Source organism: Tauraco erythrolophus, chromosome 20 (genome assembly GCF_009769465.1).
Source record: "Tauraco erythrolophus isolate bTauEry1 chromosome 20, bTauEry1.pri, whole genome shotgun sequence".
NCBI lineage: Eukaryota > Metazoa > Chordata > Aves > Musophagiformes > Musophagidae > Tauraco > Tauraco erythrolophus.
Genome location: NC_141484.1, coordinates 198604 through 219697, shown reverse-complemented (window position 1 = coordinate 219697; position 21094 = coordinate 198604). Strand labels below are relative to the sequence as shown.

Below are 21094 nucleotides of genomic sequence, written 5' to 3'. Positions count from 1 at the left end.
AGCTGGATGTTTGGCAGATGTGGAGGGAGCATCCTGCTGCTGTTACTGTCATGAAGATCCTCCTAGTCTGTCCTAGACCTAAAAGGTGGTTATAGGTGGATAAGCTAAGTATATCTACAAATTTTGGTTCTGAACTAAAGTAAAAGCAAGGAAGCTGGGAACCAATGCCCCAGTCACAAGGAGAGGAGAGAGAGTGTGGATGCTGGGCAGCTCTGTAGACCAGCAGGTAAGGGAAAACCAAAGCCTCTTGTTTTGAGACAGTACCACTAGAATCATAGGATGGTTTGGGTTGGAAGGGACCTTAAAGATCATCTAGTCCAACCCCCTGCCATGGTCCACTAGACCAGGCTGCTCAAAGTCCCCTCCAACTTGGCCTTGAACACTTCCAGGTATGGGGCAGCCACAACTTCTCTGGGCAACCTGTTCCAGTGCCTCACCAACCTCAGAGGGAAGAATTGCTTCCTACGCTAACACTGCACGAGTTCTCTGTTCTTAGCAGAGTTCTTGGAGACGTGGAGGAACCCAGAAGTCCTCTTCGTGCAGGATTTTTGCTGCTGCATCTTTGTTCCTGAGCATCTTGGGGCAGGTGATGGTGAAATCCGCAGCTGCAATGCAACATCCTTGAGCAGGTGGCCACACGCTGTGGGAACCGTCCTCTGCAAGTTGCTGAGCAGCACCCAGGGCGCTGTTTCAGGGGCCCGCGCGCACGTAACTTGCCCTTCAGGGGCGGTTTGCTGCAGCAGCCGGGGGGCGCGGGGAGCTGGGCCGTGCCGGGCCGGGGGAACGGAAGGCGGGGAGGGGCCGGATCCTGCAGAGGGGCGGGGTGGGACGGCGCCACACGTGCGCTCCGCCTTTCTGTGCCACGGCTCTTTGCGGAGGGCTCCGGCATCCCCGGCGGGGCCTCCGGCAGCCGCGGCGGGGGCTACGGGCGGCCCCGGGAGCGCCGGCGGCGGCCCCGGCCTGCGGCCGCGCTCGGCTCGGCTCGGCTCGGCCCCGCCCCGCCCCGCCGCTCGGTCGGCTCGGCTCGGCCGCGCTCGGCTCGGCCCGGCCCCGCCCCGCCCCGCCCCGCCCGCGCGGGCTGTCACTGCGGCGGAGTCGCGGCGGCGCCGCCATCGCGGGCAGATGCAGGCGATCAAGTGTGTGGTGGTGGGCGACGGGTGAGTGCGCGGCGGCCGCGGGGTGGCGGCGGGGCCGCCTCGACCCTCCGCAGCCCCCGCACAAAGCGGGCCCGGTCCCGGCGGCGCCGAGGGAAGGGAGGGGAGGGTTCGGCGCGGCCCCGCCCCGCGGCCCGGGAGAGCCGGCTCCCCTCGGCGGGAGGCCCGGCCCGGCCTGGGGCGCCGCGGGGCCCGGGCGGGGAGGAGCGGGCGCCCGGCGGGGCTGCGCCCGGCTGGCCGCGGCCCCTCACCGGCGGGGTCGCCGCGGTGCTGGGGAGAGGCGCGCCGGGCGGCAGCTGCGAGCGGCGGGTGAGGAGCCGGGGCGCCCGGCGGGCCGTGCCCCGCGCCCGCCTGCCGGGATGGGCGTCGGGGCGGCCAGCTGAGGCCGAGCGGGCGCCTCCGCCGCCGCCTCCCGGCGGGAGATCGGGGCCCGGTTGCCGCAGCGGCCGTTCCAGTCCTGCCCGGCGCGTCCCGCTCCCTCTGTAGTTCATAAACTTGGGCCCCGTCTCCTGACGCCGTTCTGTTTCGCGTGTGGCGGTGTGCTGCCTGGAAAACAAACACCTTTTTGGGGGGTTAAATCTGTCTCCTCGTTGCTCTCTTAGGTGCCTGTATTCAGCTATTTTTCATTGTTCAGGTGTGTTTTATCACAAAGTTCTCCCTAAAAATCTGGAAGTTCACAAGTTTCTCTCATATCTCATTTTGTTGTTCATATTCCAAGGTGAAATATGTTGCTGTTTCTGATTTCACCATGTACCTCTTGTCATCCTTTTTGCTCTTTTCTTTAGACTTTTCCTATATGACTTTTTTTTTTCTCTGAACACATCTGTATGCAAGAGGCAGACATGCAGTAGATTTATGGTGCTTCATAATTTTTCCTTGCTTGTCCTGCATGTTTTTCCTCATAATTCCTATTAGCTTTTCTGATCACCATAGCAAGTACAGAGCTGAGATATGGAGAACTAAATGTGAACAGGTCTTAGGCAGGGATTGCTCTTTCCGCTTTCCCATGTGTGCCACTCCTTCAAATACACGTTTGGAGCGAGGCCTTTCAGGTTCTAGCCTGTGGGGGCTGAAGAGGGGAGCGGGAGAAGGAGGCACCCACCAAACAGGACAGCCTTACTGTGGCAGGGAGAGTAATGACCAGGGGACAGCATGTTGGAAATGGACTTAGGCTGACGGTTTGCAGACTGGTGTTTTGCTTTAAGACCACATCGATGGTGCTGAGCCTAAATGAACTCAGACACCAAAACGTTTTAATCATAGATATGCGTGGGGTTTTGTGAATTGTGTGACTTCCCTCTTTGGTAGGAGAGAGGTCGTGGTTCAGGAGGAAAGTCGGGCTGATCAGTGCAGTGATGTTCTCAAGGAGAGGAGACCTGATCCAGGGGAAAAGCTGGGTGGATTACTATAGTGGTTCTTGCTGCGCTTTGTGTCGTCCTGGTGCAGGACTGGGGTCCCTGAGCGTCTCTCACTCCTGAAGTCTTTCCTTATGTCACTCCAGTTACAGAATTGGGTAGAGGATACCCATCAGGCACCTAACAGACAGCTTTCCCTGTCACTGGCACTCACAATCTGTTTCTCTGGAAGGTTCTCTACAGTTCACAACTTTCACAGTGGTAAATAGGTTGTTTACACTCCTGCTGCTCCTCTGTTCCTATAACTAAGCTTTTCCCGTATACTCCAGGGCTAACTAAAGTTCAGTGCTTACACTGTTGACAACCAGCTGCCACCACTGGGTTGACCAATCTCACCTGCCTTGAGCAAAACCCTGAGCTGATATTTTTATTGATCTATGTTGATGCCAAAATCTCTTTCCAGACTGCCGGTGGTCAATTTTAAAGTTCAGTTTTGTTTATGGATACTTAATTTTCCCCCTTTGTATTTATTGATATTGAATTCCTGTGTCTGAGGAGCTTGAATAATTCTGTGTTGTTGCACATTTTTTCACCTCACTGAAAACCATTTTGCTAGACTATTATGGATGTGTTGAGCCCAGCACAGAACCCTAATTTATTCCCTCTCATTTGGTTCCTGGAACAAATATATTTTGCCTGCCTTCTCTGATTGCCCAGAGAAGTTGTGGATGCCCCATCCCTGGAAGTGTTCAAGGCCAGGTTGGATGAGGCTTTGGGCAACCTGGTGTAGTGGAGGGTGTCTCTGCCCATGGCAGGGGGGTTGGAACTAGATGATCTTTAAGGTCCCTTCCAACCCTAACCATTCTATGATTCTATGATTTTGCTGAGGCTGAGTGGTTGGGGAAAAGGAGTGGGAGAGAGCAGAGTCAGGTAAGTGCTCAGGCAAGGTGCACATTGTGAGTTCAGGCCTGGTCCCTGACAGCTAGAGAATTCTAGCCTAGTACAGGTTTGTTTTCTCATGATGACTTTTTACCTAACCTCTTTTTTGGGTGAGGAAAGGGCGAGTTTTACAGTTTCCTGCTGTACCTTTCTTTATGCTTGTCACTCTTGTCCTCTGCAGAGCTGTAGGGAAGACCTGCTTGCTGATCAGTTACACCACGAATGCCTTTCCTGGAGAATACATCCCCACTGTGTGAGTAATGGCCTTGGGTTTCAGTTGCTTTTTGCTCTGTATCTGCATGTGTAAAAGTTGGTTTCGTAAGGTCAGGAGAGGGCTGTCCTAAATCAGACTATGAAGTTCACACACGAGGAGGATGCTGCTGGTATGGCTGTGTATGTGAGGAGGGCAGACTGTCCCCACTGGAACTGTGTTGCAATGGCCTCTCCGGATTCACTGCCTCCTTGGATTTCATATAAAGAGTTGTGTGGGTCACAACAAGATTGTCACTGATGGAGACTCTTCCTTGGCAGGTTTGATAACTATTCTGCCAATGTCATGGTAGATGGAAAGCCAGTGAACCTAGGCCTCTGGGATACAGCGGGGCAAGAGGATTATGACCGACTGCGACCTCTTTCGTATCCACAGACAGTAAGTGCTGGGCTTGGACTGGCTTGTAACTGCTCCCTCTTGGGGACAGGGGGGCTCCCAAGGACAGCCAGGCTTCTTTCCAGAGAGGAAAGTATAAGTTCCTGCAGCTGTAGCCGTAATTCTGGTTGTTTAATAAGTATCACAGCTGAATTTCTCCTAAGAGATTGTCCTGCTGTAGTCTGTGCTTCGTAATGGCAATTGAACAGTTGTGTGTGCCATAGGGAGGCTCAAGTGAAAGGAATGGCATGGGGCTGCCGTGCAGCTGAGCCACGTTCCATATTCCCATTCTCTCTTGGTGGCACAGTTCACAGTTGGGCTGCACTAGTCATGCTTACCTGGCTGCAGCAATTCCTACGTGTGCCCCCTTACCTGGGGTGAAGCCCATAGCACTGTTAAGTTTTTGTGGCTGCAGGCTTTTAACACGCAGAGCTCAGTATTGTAGGAGAAGATGAAGTCATACACTCAAAGTCCATTCCTTCCCTCTTTGTTTAGCACCCTTACTGGGGAAGAATTTCTTACAGCCACAGTCGTTGCTTGTGGGAGGAAGTTGTCCTCTATAAGGCTCCCTCTCCACCCTCCTTCCATTATCTCTAGCTGTTTCTTTCTGCACAGCTGACCCTCTTGTTTCCACACAGGATGTTTTCTTGATCTGCTTCTCCCTTGTGAGTCCAGCCTCCTTTGAGAATGTCAGAGCCAAGGTAAAGTATTCTCCTGGGTCAAACAGTGGAAGGGAGGAACTGGTGAAGTCCCATGCCCCACCCAGCACCACACCTACCAGTCTAAAATTTCTAGCAATCATGTTCTGATAAGGGAAGGTCATAGTCTGCAGGTTTTAAGAGGGGCCTACTTTTTATTCTTTTCTTCTTTAGCTAAGTTTTTGCCTTTTTGAATCTGCATCTTGAAGAAGATAAGGGATTTCCTAGAAGCTAAAATGCAGTTAAGGGTAGCACTGTGTGCAGAGTTGACTGGCACTGTCTGTCATGATTCCATGTCTCAGTGCCTTCATTATTACATCTGCACCAGCCTCTTTTGGCAGAGCATACTCAGAGCTGTAGGCAGAAGTGTCCTGTTCAGGTGTTGCCACCACGTGAGACAGTAGTAAAAACCTTCTTCGTAATACTAAACAGATCCTCATGGTTGCATCTACTGCTATAGCTACTTTTCTTATCATGCTTCTCTGTTTCAGTGGTATCCTGAGGTCCGACACCATTGCCCAAATACACCTATCATCCTGGTGGGCACCAAGCTGGACTTGAGGGATGATAAGGACACCATTGAAAGGTTACGTGATAAGAAACTGGCCCCAATCACCTACCCCCAAGGTTTGGCCATGGCTCGGGAGATTGGTGAGTCTCATGTACTGACAGATCTCCATGGCATTGAGCTTTTTGTTTTGCAGTGGGTGAGGGACAGTGGGCTGGAGTGGCTGAGCTGGAGCTCTCTTTCCCCTAGGGTCGGTAAAGTACCTCGAGTGCTCTGCCCTGACGCAGCGGGGCTTGAAGACAGTGTTTGATGAAGCCATCCGGGCTGTGCTCTGCCCACCGCCTGTGAAGAAGCCTGGCAAAAAGTGTACCGTGTTTTGAAGGCTGTGGCCTGGGTGCTGGCTCAGCATGTTGTCGTCCTCTGACAGATTGCATATTAGCTGGGTGTTTCTGGAGGGGGCTGGATGTGTAGGGCCCTTCATCATGTACGAAGTCAGTGTTTTTTTAAATGTCTCTTTGATTTAACGTCAGTGTTGATGTGAAGGGGCAGTGGGGGCAGGAGACTAGCTGGGGGCTGTACAGCCCCCAGGGGAGGTACAATGGGGAAGGCAAGGTAGCTCCTTGGGGCAACAGGCTGTTTTGGCTCTCCTGAACTCCAAGCTGAAAGGGCTGAGACATCCATCCTGTCCTAGAAACACCTGGTTTCAAACTGCAGGTGAAACACGTGGTGAAGGTCCTTGTGGGAGTGGGGAGGGAGCCGATATGAATCGTGCTGAATGACAAGAGCAGCTGGGAGAGTGGTAGGGTCTCCTTGTCCAGCCTACTGTGGCTAACAGTTAACAAATTGGTGCTCTAGCAGATGCGTGCCTGAGACTGTTAAAGAAATCATGACCAGACCCAGAAGGGGTCGAAGTAAATGAGGTACGAAGCTGAAGAACTAATCATTAGGTGCTTTACTGGGTACTAGCCAAACTCAGTGAGTGAAACAGCTCTGTGCAATCGATGTATTTGCCTTTTTGTATGTGCGCACCCTAGGACAGCATGGTGCTGCTCCCCCCCGTCAGTCTTTAGCAGGGCCTCCCCCCCACCCCAAATCCAGTCTCTGCAGAGCAGGGCTGTGGTTGTTGCCTCTGTTTTGTTTTTTTTTTCTACTAAAGACGGCAAAGGAAGCAATGAGGAGTCTGCTAATTTATTTCTTCCCTTCCCACTGAAAGTGCAGGCAGGCTCTATGGATTTGGATGGAACAGGGAGAGCTTCTGAAGGGTTGTGGGGGGGGGGGAACAGGGTTGGAAGAAAGACAGGTCCAGTTTCTAATCATCATGTAGAGTGACAAGATAAAACCTTATTTGGTGCAATAAACATTCTCCATGACGGCGTATGTGAGCTTTATTATATAGCAGCCTTCTAAAGGTAATTTTCCACCTCACTTCTCATACAGGTTCCAGCTCTGCTGCCCCTCTTCTCCAGCAAGACTGGGTCTGTGTCATTGTTTTGTATCCGGTTTACATCTATGCAGTACTAACTAATATGAGAATTAAAGCTAGGTGTGAAATGCAGGTGTCATCTTAGGAGACAAGAAATCCCCCATCAACCATCAGCGAGCTGCCGGTTGTCATTGCACTCTTATCACTCAGCAGGAAGAGAATGCTGTTCACCACATCATCCACCTCTGGAATCAGACACAGAGAACATCCGATGCAACCCTCAAATTGTACTAGAAAAACAAGCATCCCAAAAGGTATGTCTTTGACCTCTACATGTAGTTGGATCTGGGACATATCTTTGCCACCAGACTGTGCTTGATGCAGTATACAGGACACTGTGGCTGAGGGCTAGACATCAAAAAGTCTTTGTTGCGATCTAATGATACTTAGTTCACAGCCAGCACCTATGCCCCCCTCCCAGTCATATTTATGAACACCTAAGTAAGTGCATTTCACTTGTCCTCAGATGAGTTGGCTATAGAAGAGGGGAGATAAGGTTGATTCTTGCCCTGTCCTCATCAAATGCTTCAGGAATTCAACCACAGCCATTCAGCAGAGTTGTGACTTTGCCCACAAAAGCAGCAAGGTACCTATGGCTGTGATGTCAATTAGAGGGAAGGCTTGGATACAACCAAAGAGCCCAGCCTGGCAACAAATATACACCACTGACCTGCAAACTTTCCCAGTGGAATCCGATTAATCATGGCAGCAGACTTCTGAGGGTCACTCCAGTTAATTCTCCCCATGTCAGTCATAACCACTGTGGGGTTCACAGTGTTCACCCTAATCTGAGACCAAGAGCAAGAAACAATCAAACCAGACTGCTCTGAGAGGAAATGCTCAGGTTCAGCCTTCACACTTCTGTTTCCATGAAAGAATCCTACCTTGTGGGGTCCCAGTTCCATTGCCATTACCTTGCTCAGCATATCCAAAGCACTTTTTGTGGAACCTTCAAGAGAAGGGAAAAACAGGAGGCATTTAAGTGCATAGCCCTTGGTCTGGAACACGCACAAGTATTTCACTGCCCAGAACTGTCAGCCAGCAGCTTGGTGGCTGTGGGTCTCCAACTAATGGAAAATGAGAGGGGCAGTGCTAAAGCTAAACATACTTACAGTAAACAGCATGATCCTGCAGAGCACGCTGAGATGCCTGGCTAGAGACGTTTACAATAGCACCTGGCACCCCCTGTGCAATCATCTGCCGAGCAACAATCTGGGGGAGGAAGTTAAAAAAAAGAGGGATGCCAGAATCTAACAGGAGAAATCATTAACTCGTTCAGTAGGAATCTTCCTGGGCTGTTATGGTAGCCAAAAGAGCCAAAACATCCAGAGGAACTAAGTCCTCAGTGCCTCCCACTTACGAGAGGTGGAGTCAGAGCAAGAGAGTGAAGGGGCTGTGCGTGCACATTGTCAGGCTGACTTTGGATTACAGTCCCTTTAGCCCCCACAGTGGGCGCTTATCTCTGCTGTGCAGAATGACTTTAGTCACTGCTGTTCATGGAGACAACTGCAGTGACAACTCTTCCTCACCTGGGAAACGTGAAGCACAGCCTGAAGATTCACATCAAGAGACCTACAAATAAATCAAATTTAAAGGTTACAGAGTGATTGCAGCCCAGGCCAGAGAGGAGTTGTTTTGGGAGGCAGCAGAGAAGTGCTGCTGGTATCTTGGAAACACTAGTGGTACTCTAGAACACGGACAGAAATGCCAAGCTGACTGGCTAGCAAGAATTATTAGGCATGCTTTCAGCAAGGAACCGTTGGTTTGATGTAAGCTATTCAGTGTGCAGGGAGGGAGGGGCACTCGTGCACTGTCACTTTTCCAGCAGGACTCTGATCTTTAGCAGACCAATGCACTTCCTCTATTAAACAGTGAGCCCTGGGCCTCAGCCAGTGACTCTTCTTAGACCAATCAAACCCATCGCAAGGCTTTAAAATAGCAAATAAACCTGCTATAAGATGGGTAGATGCAGCTTTTCTTCCATTTGCCATCCAGTCCTTCCTTCATCAGGTTTTACCTGCTAGTTCTGCAGAATGATCTTAGTAGAATCCATACATTTTATATCCATACATTTTATATTCTAGTCACAAATGAATCCTTTATTATAGACCCACAATCGCCATTCTTAATGCAGGGACAAAGCATGACCCATCTTAGAAGGAAACAGATGCACCACGTCCTGTATCCTAAAGCTTACCCCCAACTGGAACGATGGATCTTTTGAGAGAAAAAGCTGTCGTGTTATTGCAGTAAGCAAATTAATTTCCCACTGTGACAGTTTTATAGTCCCTTACCTGGCTTTGTCTTCTCGATAGCTGAATCGTTTTGCTGACAACTGCCTTTCAATTTAGCAGAGACTGAGCTGGAGCTAGACTGGAAGCTCTGAGCTCCATTCACAGCAAGAGACACTCTTCTCGCCCGTGTAGGCTGGATGGCGTGTGCACACCACCATCCGAGATGAAACTGCAGGTTCTGGCTACTCGCTGTGGAATAGCGTCAGTACTTTACTTGGCTTCTTTTTGAAGCTTACAGGGCGAAAGGTGATTATGTAAAGCATTCAAACACAGTGAAGCAAAGAAAGCAGACGTAAGCAGTAGCAGACCGCTGGGAAAGCAAACGACAGGCATTTCTGCAAGCGTGTGTGTCAGCCTGACTGGTGCCCGTGCACCAGCTGCTGCCTTCCCTTTGTAAGACACACCGCTTTCTGGGACGCTTTGCCACAGCTTTCGGCGTTGGCAGCTCCGCTCCGGCCGCCCCGGCCCGCCGGCAGCGCGGGGCCGCGGGCAGGAGCACTCACCGCTGCAGGGCCGCCCGCGTCACCTGCAGGAAGGGCTGCAGCAGCGCCACGGCCGCGTTGTTCACCAGCAGCTCGAAGGGCCCCGCCGCGCCCACCGCCGCCTCCGTGGCGTCCCAGTCGGCCAGGTCCAGGCACAGGGTCTCGATGCCGGGGCACTGCGGCGAGGGCGGCCTCCGTGGGTCGGGGGGCGGCGGGGGAGCGGGGAGCGCCGGCGCGGGGGTATCCCGGGGGAGGGGAAGGCGCTCCCGGCGGGGGTCCCGGGGCGGGGGGGGGGCCGGTACCTCTCGCGCGAGGCTGTCCAGGTCCGCCGCGGTGCGGCTCAGCGCGGTGACGCGGGCCCCGGCCTTGCTCAGCGCCACGGCCACGGCGCGCCCGATCCCTGCGGGGAGACGGTGTCAGCCCCGGCCGCAGGGCCCCGCTCGGCCCCCGGCCCCCGCTCGGCCCCCGGGCCCCGCTCGGCCCCCGGGCCCCGCTCGGCCCCCGGCCCCGCTCGGCCACCTTTTCCGGCCCCAGTCACCAGGGCCCGGCGGCCGCGGAAGCTGGGATGCGGTTCCATGCTGCGGGCGGACTGTGGCCTGGGCGGGGCCGCCAGCCGGGGGCCGGGACCGGCGCCGGGCGGAGCCCTGGAGCGGGGCGGCCTGATAGGGCCGGGGCGGGCAGCGGGCTCTGCCCCGCGCTGGCGCCGCCGCCGCGGCCGGGGATGGGGGCCCGGCGGAGCGGTGCTGGAGGCGCTGCCCTGCCCCTGCCTCCCACCGACGGCACCTGCTGCAGCCCCCAGTCCCCTCCGAGGACGCAGCCGGAAGCCATTTCTGGGCTCACGCTGCAGGAGACGGGCGTGCAGAGATGAATTTTCTGATTCCCACTGAAGTACCGCAGTAATAGACCACAAAAGAACCCAGGGCTTTTTACCGGACCATGAGAAGACCCCCCTTCTCTGCCTACCTGAAGATGCCGATGAAGTCTGTAGGCAGCTGTAGTCTATAGTCGTTGCCTGGAAAATCAGCTGAAAAGTGCACAGGCTCCACGTGCTTGAGGACGCAGGTGTACAGAGTTTGTCACGCAGCATGTGTGCAACAACAGCAACGTGCTGGAAGGTACAACAAAAAATGGGCTAGAGAGAGAGAAGCTACTGCACCAGTTTCCTTCCACTGATGGTCAGCATGGCAGTTCCAACTCCTGATTTCCAGAGCTGGCATTAACAGCAGAGCAGCACAGACAGGTATGCCCCTTATTAACAGGTCTGTTTGTAATACTACCCAATTCAGACATTGCTTTCTGAGGACTCTTACATTTGAGAGCTCCTGTGGCACATTTATTAAGTGCGGAAATAGACTAGGAAAGTGCTGAGACAAGTTTACAACACTTACCTTATTCCTTATTTCAATTCTTTTACTCTGTTAATCATCATCTGCAAGGATTCTTCTCATCCATATTTGTTCCTCTGCACATCCAAGTCATATAACTCACTTTTTTTGGCCATTTGGCATCACAACAGCCTAACACAAGGCTGTAGTTTTCTGGATCACAGGGTTTATAGTCCATTTTTGGTGTAAATGTGTCAAGAAACATGACAAAACACAGTCTTTGACATATTTAAATATTTATTTTGTAGAATCACTTTATGTATGAAACAGTAGTTTGATTAAAAAGCCGCATCCTGATATATCCACACAGCCTGCTGTTGTCAATACAAGAAACCTTGAACACATTGAACAGTTCTGTATTGCCATGCAGGAGAAACGTGGTCTTTTTTCAGTTTATTAAACGCCCTAACACCTTGGAGTATGCTGCCTCTTTGGCACACCTAGCTTAGGATGACCAGTGACTACAGTGTGAAACTTCTACTACTCAGTTTTGCTGCCATCCACATGAAGTGTTGACATTTTCAAAATGCAGTTTGCCACATAATCACTACCCAGTCCATGCTATATCTGTTGTACCTTACCAGAGGCTGCTACCAGTGGAAGAGGAAGAAAAGCTCCAACAGAAGAGTTCAGAATCAGCGTCTAAAGACAAAATCTCATCAACAGCTCATGAAGTTTCACAACTTGCTGCTACAGGGGGTTGAAAACAGGATCCTAACATGTGTGGGTTTGTTTTTTTTTTTAAAAAAGTATTTATATGGATAACAGGAATCTCCAGAGCTATTAATGACAAATCATTAAACCATAGGATGCCTCAGTTCTAGTGAGCAGAAGACCTAATAAAGAGGTAGAACATACCACAACCTACTATTCCACAAGTCCCCCTCTGTTTTCTGTAACAGGCTGTCAGTGTTACAGGTGTACCTGTTACGGAACAGCCACAGTGCCAGCTGGACTTTGGAACAGCCACAGTGCCAGCTGGACTTTGGAACAGCCACAGTGCCAGCTGGACCTTGATCCATTTCCCTGCTGCGTTCTTATCGCCATACTTCATGCTCACCTTAGTATACATGAAGGAAAGGAGAAATTTAAGAATGAGCTGCAAGACTGTAGCATGTAGCAGTCAGCTTGTTTGCTACTCAGTGGAATTAACTATAATCATGCAGAGAGAAAAATGCACGCAGCTAAACGCTGAAAGGTTTGTGTTAAAAAGAGAGAGCAGGGAACAGTGTATTTCAGGAGGCTGAAACCTCTGCCGAGTTTCATGCTTGAATACACTGCAGGCGTTTGCCCACATTATAACACTTTTCAAACAGCAGAGAGCTGAGCAACTAGCTGAAGTCCATGGTACAGCTGCTTAGAAATCTGAAACTTTTGCTAGGTCTAGCCATTAATCATAGTTCCAGGTTATACAGTGTCATTCTACTATTTTCCCCTTAATTCAGCTTCAGACTCTAGCATTAAACCAGCAAGTATTTTCTGAAGAGTTTGTGAGAGTAAACAGTGGTTTTGCAAAGTAATTTTTTATGCTGTTCTTCATGTCAGGTAGGGATTGCACATGGCCAAAGTTTGTGCTAACAGAAAAGTAAACATAATGGAGCCCCATTTCTTCCACTTTGAAAACTAAGCTTACTTATTTAAAAAGCAGCAGCAGGTGATATTGCTACAGCATTGAACTTCTGCCTTGTGCGTGCGTGCAGTCTCCTTTTAGTGGCTGCATGAACTATTTATTGAAACATTAAGAGAAGAGTTAAAAATAAACACTGATCTAGACATTAAGGTAATGAAAATATTATCTGAAGAAGCTGACACAATTAAAGATCCTCAAATGATACCATCAAAAACTTCCTCTGGGCATTACAGCTATCTAGCATTCCTCCTCCCTCACAGACAGCAGAAGATACAGCACAACTTCAGAGACAGGGTGTGTTTCATCAGCAGTGAGCATGCTCTAGCTAATCTGACCTGCTGTGGGCAAAGCAGGAGAGATGACTACCATCTAGTCTGGCAAATATTTCTTCAGTATCGAATATCAAGGGAATAGTCTTGGATGTGGCAGACCACCATCATAATCAACAACCACTGCAATTCAGCTGGTAAGAGAGCCAAGTCTGACAATCACCTCCATGGGAGGTATATACGCACTACAGGGGAGAATGTGCACTGTAAGCAACTCTTATCCAGTCCTGAGTAAGCTTACCTTCACATGGGGTTTTCCCACGACAAAGGCTTTCAGCCTTGTTTACCCTAGTCATTCCAGGATTTCTGGTGTTTACAAACAGACCCTGTTTCTGGCCCACAGGTGAAGTTTTAATATGGCAGGCCACAGAAGCTCTTGAATAATTCTGTTCCCAAGAAAGACGCGTGAAAACTTCCCCTCTCTTGTCACCATGGGGACTACAGCCTGCTTTAGCACTCCAGCTTCAAGACAACGGCCCCTCAAAGCCCCTACCAGTAGTAAGAATGCTATCAGTCCAAGCGCTGCATTTGCCTAGGATGTGACCAAGCACAGATTCAGGTGACATCAGACGAATAGTGTGAAGTGACTCGTACCCATATGACTGTAGTCACTATATGAAGAGTCACTGGACAGAAGAACAGGGATTCTTCTTGGAATGTCCCAGGCTGCAGCTGAACAAACCACACCGTGCTTCTGTAAATAGAGTCTGTCTGCCTCCTTTGTAGACACCTCTGGTTATTTCCCAGAAGAAAAAAAAAAAAAAACAAACCATCCTGAAAGAGTCCACCACAACTCCTGTCTTTTGCAAACTAGGTAAGATACAGGTGTCAACGACTGGTCAAGAATTATGACATCTTCTTAGCAGGGCACCAAATAGTGTCAGGATAGAGCAGACAATGGACAGATTTAAATCTATAAAGAAAAAAAAACCCAAAATATTAGATTGGAATTCTCCATACAATGAATGTACTAGCATTGAATGTGCAGCAGTCTAATAGAGCAGAGAGGGGTGGGTCTACCTGCCTTTGGCACAGCAACAAGAGCTGACATGAAAAAATAACCCCTTTGATGGGTTTGATCATCTTACACTTGATAAACACGAACAAGGCAGGGAGATCTTGCTTCAGAAGCGGACACTCACCGGGTTGGATCTTGCTGAAGGCTAAACACTCCTCCCACACTCACAACATTGTGTTTGTTCTCAGGGTCCCCGTAACTTAGGGTAACCTGTAAAAGCAAATAAATATTCAGAAATTGTAACACTAATGCAGAAACACAGAGTGGGGATAGCAGGATTATTAATGAGCTACGAAGAAGGACTCCAAGGATTCTGTCTGATCTGAACAGGGGATTACATTTGAAAAACAGTGGTTAGTTTTGACATAAGCAACATTGGCACTGAACGGTAGATACCAAATGGACCACTGCTCATCTGAAGGCAATGCTGGAGAATAAATAAGAGCTGTAAGTTGCATTGCCCTGAACAAAAAGATGAGTTACAATTGTAAGCTTTGTAGGGGCATTCATCTTGCTAATGTCTGTACCCTCACTGAATAACATACGTTCTTCCTCACCAGACATTGCCTGAAGTCTGCACAGTATCGTGTTAGCACAGAGGGGAAAATACAGACATTTGGATGTTAAATGGCATGCAAAGGACTGCCATGGGACAAACCTGGCAATAAAATTTAGATTTCTGGAACTCCAATTCATGCTATTCTTCCACACAAGCACTATATCAAGAAATTTTCAGCTGCCAGGTACAAGATCAAGATGACATCAATTTCTTTCTAACTGTAGATTTCCTGGATTTTGGGTTAGGTGTTACAGTCTCAGGGAAACAATGATCACCAACGAAAGGCTGTATTCAGCCTACAGTTAAATTCACTAACACGAAGGAGATTACATCACACTGGAATCTGGCCCTAAGTGTACAATTCTGCTGCCTAATACAATTGCCAGGAAAATATAACCAAGCAGTCTGTAGGGGCAAAACTGCACTCTCGTTTTTTCATGGTGCAAAACAGTAAGAGGCAGACAAAGCTTCTGGATAGCCTTATAGCTCCATCTACTGCCCATGAGTAAAAAGGTATTCCAGCAATTAAAATACTGCTTGATTTTTCTTAAGAACCATTGGCTAAATTTCTTGAGATTCAGACAAATTATTCTAAAAAACGATCAAACATTTAACTGTGTCTTAAGTTATTGAAGAGGTACTTGCTATAGCTGAGACCTTAGTCTTTTTGAACAGCATGAATTAAGACTGAGACTTTGTTAGCCAAAGACAGAAATACTTTCTTACACAGCAGGCAAACTAAATATTGCCTTCTTCTACACTTGCTGCTACTGTGACTCATGGAAAAATCAGAGTTTAGAAGGAGATGGGGAACACTGTATTTATGCTTCACGAAGCAGAATCTGTCCACAAAGGAGAGGACAGCGATACAACTTAATTGGCAAGGGTGAAAGCATGCTTTTTACTTAAACGAAGGAGTTGGACAGGACACAGCTCTGAGTGAGACTGTAGACATTCTTCTTTGCTGAAGAGTGCTAAGTCCATGAAGAGTATTCTTTCTCATCAAATTGAGATGTAATTACACGAACAGGACACGAAGCTTAGCCCCACCTGCTGCAGCACAGACTCTCCTTGTAGTCTCTGCAGATTTTCCAGGTGGGAATGGAACAACGGGCTGTGCAGCAGCTTTACTTCCAGCAGCCCTTCAATGATGTAGCCAATAGTGCAGTCGTCAGGAAGACGCACTCTTTCTGCAGTACTGATGAAATTGCCCAGGCTGTGAGACAGAGCATAGGAGACAAGATGAAATACACTTCAAAGCCTACCAAACACACATTGGTGGAGCTCAGCTAGGAACAGCCTTTACCTGGCCCAGGGACTCATCTTCAGGGCAAGACCTCTGCTGATACAGAACCCTGCTCCACCTGTGGCAAACCAGAATTTCACGGTTGTCTTCTGAAGAACAAAAAGAAAAAAAACACACGGTAGTTACTGATAATCAGCTTTTTCCATTTGACTGGGCAGGGAAAGGAACTTGAGGTGCTACTGGATATCACATACTGCACTTGAGTCAGAACAAGACTACAGGTTAATCTCTATTTCTTTAGGCTGCTGAAAGCCCAGCTAGCTGTTCTCTCAAATGAAACTCTATCCTGGAACTGACAGCAGGTGAAGCACCAAATCAGCATAACTGAGATAGCACACATGAAATGGGAAACTGTATTCCCACTCCTACCCAATTCCGTCTGTCCCCTGGTCATTCTAGCCAAGGGTCACAGTCAGCTCAGTGTTCCTGGGGAAATCAAAGGTGGTCCATTAGTCACTTGGCTCCATGTCCAATGGTTCTTATTTTGTTGTGCAGAGTCTTCCCTAATAATCTCCTTCACAACTGACTTCCTGGCCAGTGGACGATTTATCTTTATGCCTGTCAGTACAGGCAACCTGGGGAGGACTTGTCCTTTAACACATGTATGTTGTGACTGAGATATGTTTGCTTCCACTTCTTGGAAACCCACTAACCACTCAGTATCAGAAATGCCTTATATACCCAGAGTGTCTTTGTCATCCATCTGAGGTTGGTTCAATATGATGACAATGTGATACTGCTCTCCAAGCAAACCAAGCAACACACCCCCAACCCAAACCCCTGAAACGAGGAACACTGCCCACAAAACCACTAAAGGAAAAGAAAGAGCCAAGGTGGGGAGGCCCTACTCACCTCAGTGTGAGGGAGATTACCAACGTATATGAGTAAAGGAAGAGAAACAGACATCCACCCAGGAGACAAATTCTATTGTACATATGTAGACAAGATCAGATTGAAGGTTATTTAATGCTGCACCCTGTCTCTGAAAATGACCAGTGCCAGGTTTATTGCTTGCAGATTAAATCACTTGGTTTATGGGAGAATCCTATGAACTCTCAAGGTTTTAAAGCTTAGAAGGTCAGAATGCCTCTCAGACTAACTGCAAAGTTTGCTTACTGATCCATCACTTTGGACATGGTCAGCTGCTTCAATGGGATGGTCCAGACTCGGTCGCCCCACATAGACATCCTGGCTGTGTGAGAATGCAGATAGGAGACGCAGGAGAGTCCGAGGGTTCACATAGTTGTCATCGTCCACATGGCAAAACCATCTTCAACAAAACAAAACAAGAGAGCTACTGCAGAGCAGTGGCAAAAAATTAATTACAGGTTTAGAGCTGAGTCTTAGTCTTTCAGGCTTGGAGCAGAAAGCATTTCCTATTGTCCTGAATTACAGAATTTGGAAGCTGAAAGCACCCAGAGATCCTAATGCTCTAAAGAGACTGAATTAATAACCCCCTTAGATTATCATCCTTTCCACCTTCCAGATGATGCTTGTTTATAAATACTGCTTCATGCTGTGCTCCCCTCCCTGTGCTCATGACCATGTTCTAGCTAGTACTGCATTCCTTACTGGAGCAAAGAAGGTTACTCAAGTTTCCTGTGAATGCAGAACTGGAAGAAACAAAGGCAATCAGAACAACATGTTTCACCTACTTTTGCCCAGATTCCAGGAATTTATCATATTCCACAGACATCTTGCAGCAGAGAGCTTGCCGGGTATGGACAGCAGAACAGTTGGTGTTGATCATATGATCCCCTAGAAAAATAAAGATCGGCCCTTTCAGGTTTGAGAAGCATGTGTAGTCCAAAAGAGACTACAAAGAAAGTGCACATTTGGCACCAATACCATACATCTGAAGTGCATGTGGTGCACACATGGAGAATAAACTGCAGGACAGGCAGGGCTCATGGGTTATGCATATGGCATGCAAGCTGCAGAGTACAGAAAAACGGGTGAGCGGAGGGTATATAAATAGTGCCATGAGACTGTATGCAGAGGAAATACCTAATAGAATTTTGGACCAGATAGACTTAAGCTTACTAACAGGAAGGAAGTGGGTGGAAAGGTGAACCCAGTATTCAGGAAGTTCCAGGCATCTTGTCCAGGTGGCAAGTAGGAACAGTATATTCTCCTGTGGAAGGAGATGTTTTCTCCATTTTCTGCATCTTAACTTCCCTAATTGCTTGTACAGCATGAAATAAGGACTCCAGGGAAAGCATGGCAGAAACAAAGCTGAGTTATAACAGGCAGCATGCACATATGCTACACAGCTTACCTGCTTTCAGGCGTAGCTCCCGATCATCCCAGTCCGTGAATATAAACGTCTGTGGGAGACAAAAATGGCATGTACACATTTGAGAATTTCAGAAGCTAATTTCAGCTTTGCTCAGTTGCAGTCAGAATTCTGAATTTTTTGTCTTGTTATTGTATTTCACAGTAGCCATTGGGAGTGGTGTGTGGAGTGGTGGTGGAGAGAACCCCAGCAACTTCAGCCCTTGCCTTATATGACAAGTTTTTGCATTGCAAACCAGAAGAGTGTCATTTCAGTAAAGCATCCAAGGTTTTAGTCTCCTCATCTCAGGGTATAGACAACCAATTTCCAGATAGGAATGACTGTCTTTTTTGGTAGTACCTCCTTCTGCACTTCACCTCCTCTCTCTGGCTGGGAGTCACCCACAGCTGTTAAACAAGCTAAAAGAATGAAAGTCAAGGTGGAACATCCCACACAGTAACACTGTCTTGTCCCAGCTGCTGGACAAAATTATGTTAATGTGCTTGAATGGACTGAAATTCCCAAACCAGGGAACAAATTCTACATTGTTCTATGGAAAAAACCTAACTCTCTGAGCTACTTCGTCCAAAACAATCGGCTTAGATGCATCAGCACTTGGGATCTTTCACCATCATACAAAAGTCAGCGAACTCCTCCTGCATGACCACCGATCCCAGAGGGCAAGTAAGTCGCTTATCAACAGCGAACTTTTGGAGGCAGATTGAGATGAACCAGGTGAGACGGCCTTGCCCAGCCTCGCAAGCAAAAACATGGGGAGAAAGTGCCGCGGCCGCTTGGGAAGCAGCGGGATGCGAAGCTGCTGACGAAGCCTCACCTGTCCCCTCGCCTGGGAGATCCAGGTTTGGAGCAGCAAGTCCAGCCGGCTCCGGTGGTACTTCCTCGTGGTCTTCACCGCAATGAAGATGTCCTCCAGCTCCAGGCTCTCCCTGGCCGGGCCACCGACAGGCCCAGGCGCCCCCTCCGCGCGGCTGCGGGCTGCCGCCGAGGCCTCCGCCGCGGCCGCCCGCCCCGGCCCCCGGCCCGCCGCCCGACTCCCCGCGCGAGCCCGCCCGCCGGCCGGGCACGCCGCTCCCCCCGGGGCCCACCCTCTGCGGCGGGGGCCCGCTAGGCCCGGCGGCGGGCGGCGGGCGACGGCGGGCCCGGCCGGGGGCTGCGCCCGCGGCAGCAGCAGCAGCAGGAGGGCGGCGGGCGCTGACGGACAGCAGGACGCAGGCCTTACGCAGCCCCAGGCAGGAGCCGCTCATGCTGCAGCCCCGTGGGCCCTCGCCACGCTGCGCGGGCCGCCTCATGGCCCCGAAGGCGGGCGGCGGCTCCGGGCGGGCCGGCGCCAGGAGCCCCGCACCGGCCGGCCCCGGCCAGGCGGCTGCCGCGCCCTGGGAGGTGGCGGCAGCCCCCGCAGACCGGCGGAGGGCAGCGGCCAGGCACTCCGGGCCGCGCCGCAGGGGAGGCCGCCCCGGCTCAGCGAGCACGGCTGAGCCCCGCGGGCCGTGAGCGCCCCGCGCAGCGCCGCACCGCCGCCCGGCGGGAGAGGCGCGGCGGGCCGCGGCCCCTTTAAGGGCTTCACCTGTCGGGTGCGCTCTGGCGGCGCCGCGCGACCCGGAAGTGGAAGGCGCGCCGGCGCGAGAGGCGGGGCGTTCGGCCGGAAGTGGCGCCGCGAGGGGAAGGATGCCGCTGCCCGTCCAGGTTTTAACTTGCAGGTATGGGGCGGCCGCCTCCCCTGGCAGCGCCGTTCCGCCGGGGACCGCCACCGCCGCGCTCGGCGTCCCTTCCGCGCGGTGTCGGACAGCGCCGCCCGGCCCGGCCCTGCCGCGGCCTCCGGGCGGCGCGGCGCGGCCTTCCCCGTCGGCGCCGCGCCCGCGGCTTCCTCGCGAGCAGGGAGGCCGCTCTCGGCGGGCCTCGGGCCCTCGCTCGCCCTGCCGCGGGGTCCGTCTGCGTCGCTTCCGCCGCCGTTCGGGAGGAGCAGCGCCCGGCCGAGCGTCCTGCGGCCGAGCGTCCTCCGGCATCCACGGCGCCCCGCCGCTGCAGCGGCTGCTGGCTGGAGTTTGGCGCTGTACGAGCCGTAGGCAGGGTCTGGGCGGTAGAAGAGGGTGTAACGAGGCGGCGGATAAAGAGGAAGCGAGAGCCTGCAGCGCAGGGGGAAAGCCGCAGGAGCCCAAAGAGGATCGGTACACGGAGCCCGGACCTTCGGTAGCCACACCGGTGATCCCTCTGCCCGTTAACCGTCTGCCTTCCCTCTAGCAGCCAGCACGCTTGTGTCAGGGTGCGGAAGGTCAGGACAGGATGAGGGATAGTTCAGCGTGCAAATCGGTGACAGATCCGTGCCCCCTCCAGCTGTAAGTCACACCTCTTCCGAGTGCAGCAGGAGACTTCAGCTCGAGTGGCAGCTTATCGGCTTGTATGGCATGTTGTGCCGTACCTTCCAGCAGCCCCTTCTGGGCTCAGAAAATCCTGGGCAGTGAGCATTATTTTATTTGCTTTGTGAGCAAATAAAATTCTTCAGTAGACCGTGCATTATTTTATTTGCTTTGTGAGCAAATAAAGTTTTTCAGTAGACCGTGCATCTTCCTTCCGAAATAAAGAGCTAGCTTGAAAATGTCTGAGTTTGCGTGGCCTAGTGGGACTTCCAGCCCACTACTTGTGTTTTTCCGTGTCTGGGAGTAGAGAGAAGTGCAGAGTACAGCCTGCCAGTGCAGCAGGACACAAATCGTTCTGTTCTACCGGAGTTACTGTTAGTTTCTGTAATGCTGATTTCTAAGGAATCCGTATCAGGTTTTTATTACGGTAGGCAAACACAGCCTAAAAAAAGCAACGCTAACACTTAGTGTTCATGATATAAGAAAAGAGATAAGGCAGACAAAAATGGAAACGTAATGGTCTCAATGTATGGTGACTTAAATGGTTTTATGCACGGTTTTCCTAAGTGGTGATCTGGACAATCAGACACTCCTTGGCACTCTCCCTCCCTTCACGCAGAGAATAACAAACCAGGAAACAAACTTTTATATACTTTAC

The 21094-nt window shown here is 50.8% G+C and overlaps 3 protein-coding genes across 5 annotated transcripts; 1 reads left to right on the top strand and 2 right to left on the bottom strand.

Annotated features, from left to right (window-relative positions):
- The first annotated feature begins 1093 nt into the window (after positions 1-1093).
- RAC3 (Rac family small GTPase 3) lies at positions 1094-6868 on the top strand. Of its 3 annotated transcripts, none has more exons than XM_086624219.1 (6): positions 1094-1157; positions 3630-3701; positions 3980-4097; positions 4733-4795; positions 5284-5443; positions 6738-6868. In XM_086624219.1, the coding sequence occupies exons 1-6, from the start codon at positions 1123-1125 to the stop codon at positions 6866-6868; spliced, it is 579 nt and encodes a 192-aa protein (XP_086480345.1). In that variant the 5' UTR covers positions 1094-1122. The 3 variants fall into 3 exon arrangements, with proteins under 3 accessions (XP_086480345.1, XP_086480344.1, XP_086480346.1); XM_086624218.1 differs by having other exon boundaries at positions 5550-6777; XM_086624220.1 differs by lacking the exon at positions 6738-6868 and adding an exon at positions 5550-5641 and having other exon boundaries at positions 5284-5447.
- Positions 6865-10136, bottom strand: DCXR (dicarbonyl and L-xylulose reductase). Its single transcript, XM_086624217.1, has 8 exons — positions 10079-10136; positions 9862-9959; positions 9581-9735; positions 8313-8355; positions 7896-7995; positions 7668-7732; positions 7454-7571; positions 6865-6968 (listed from the first exon to the last, which is right to left on the bottom strand). Exons 1-8 carry the CDS (start codon positions 10134-10136, stop codon positions 6865-6867), a joined length of 741 nt encoding a protein of 246 aa, XP_086480343.1.
- A 782-nt stretch (positions 10137-10918) lies between these two features.
- Positions 10919-19326, bottom strand: RFNG (RFNG O-fucosylpeptide 3-beta-N-acetylglucosaminyltransferase). The gene is given in 11 exon segments (XM_009989827.2): positions 10919-13816; positions 14046-14131; positions 15531-15696; positions 15787-15875; positions 16903-17056; positions 17442-17544; positions 18065-18113; positions 18897-19088; positions 19090-19215; positions 19218-19268; positions 19270-19326. Coding segments are annotated over 11 exon segments (1140 nt in total). The 3' UTR covers positions 10919-13749.
- Between the last annotated feature and the right edge of the window lie 1768 nt (positions 19327-21094).

What these genes read in the sequence shown, in the direction of transcription:
- RAC3 (XM_086624219.1), top strand. Translation starts at nt 1,123, where the DNA reads ATGCAGGCGATCAAGTGTGTGGTGGTGGGCGACGG. An exon ending in TGTGTGGTGGTGGGCGACGG is followed by an intron (nt 1,158 to 3,629) that starts GTGAGTGCGCGG and finishes TGTCCTCTGCAG; the next exon opens with AGCTGTAGGGAAGACCTGCT. An exon ending in CTCTTTCGTATCCACAGACA is followed by an intron (nt 4,098 to 4,732) that starts GTAAGTGCTGGG and finishes GTTTCCACACAG; the next exon opens with GATGTTTTCTTGATCTGCTT.
- DCXR (XM_086624217.1), bottom strand. Translation starts at nt 10,136, where the DNA reads ATGGAACCGCATCCCAGCTTCCGCGGCCGCCGGGCCCTGGTGACTGGG. An exon ending in GGTGACTGGGGCCGGAAAAG is followed by an intron (nt 9,960 to 10,078) that starts GTGGCCGAGCGG and finishes GTCTCCCCGCAG; the next exon opens with GGATCGGGCGCGCCGTGGCC. An exon ending in GCAGGATCATGCTGTTTACT is followed by an intron (nt 7,733 to 7,895) that starts GTAAGTATGTTT and finishes CTTCTCTTGAAG; the next exon opens with GTTCCACAAAAAGTGCTTTG.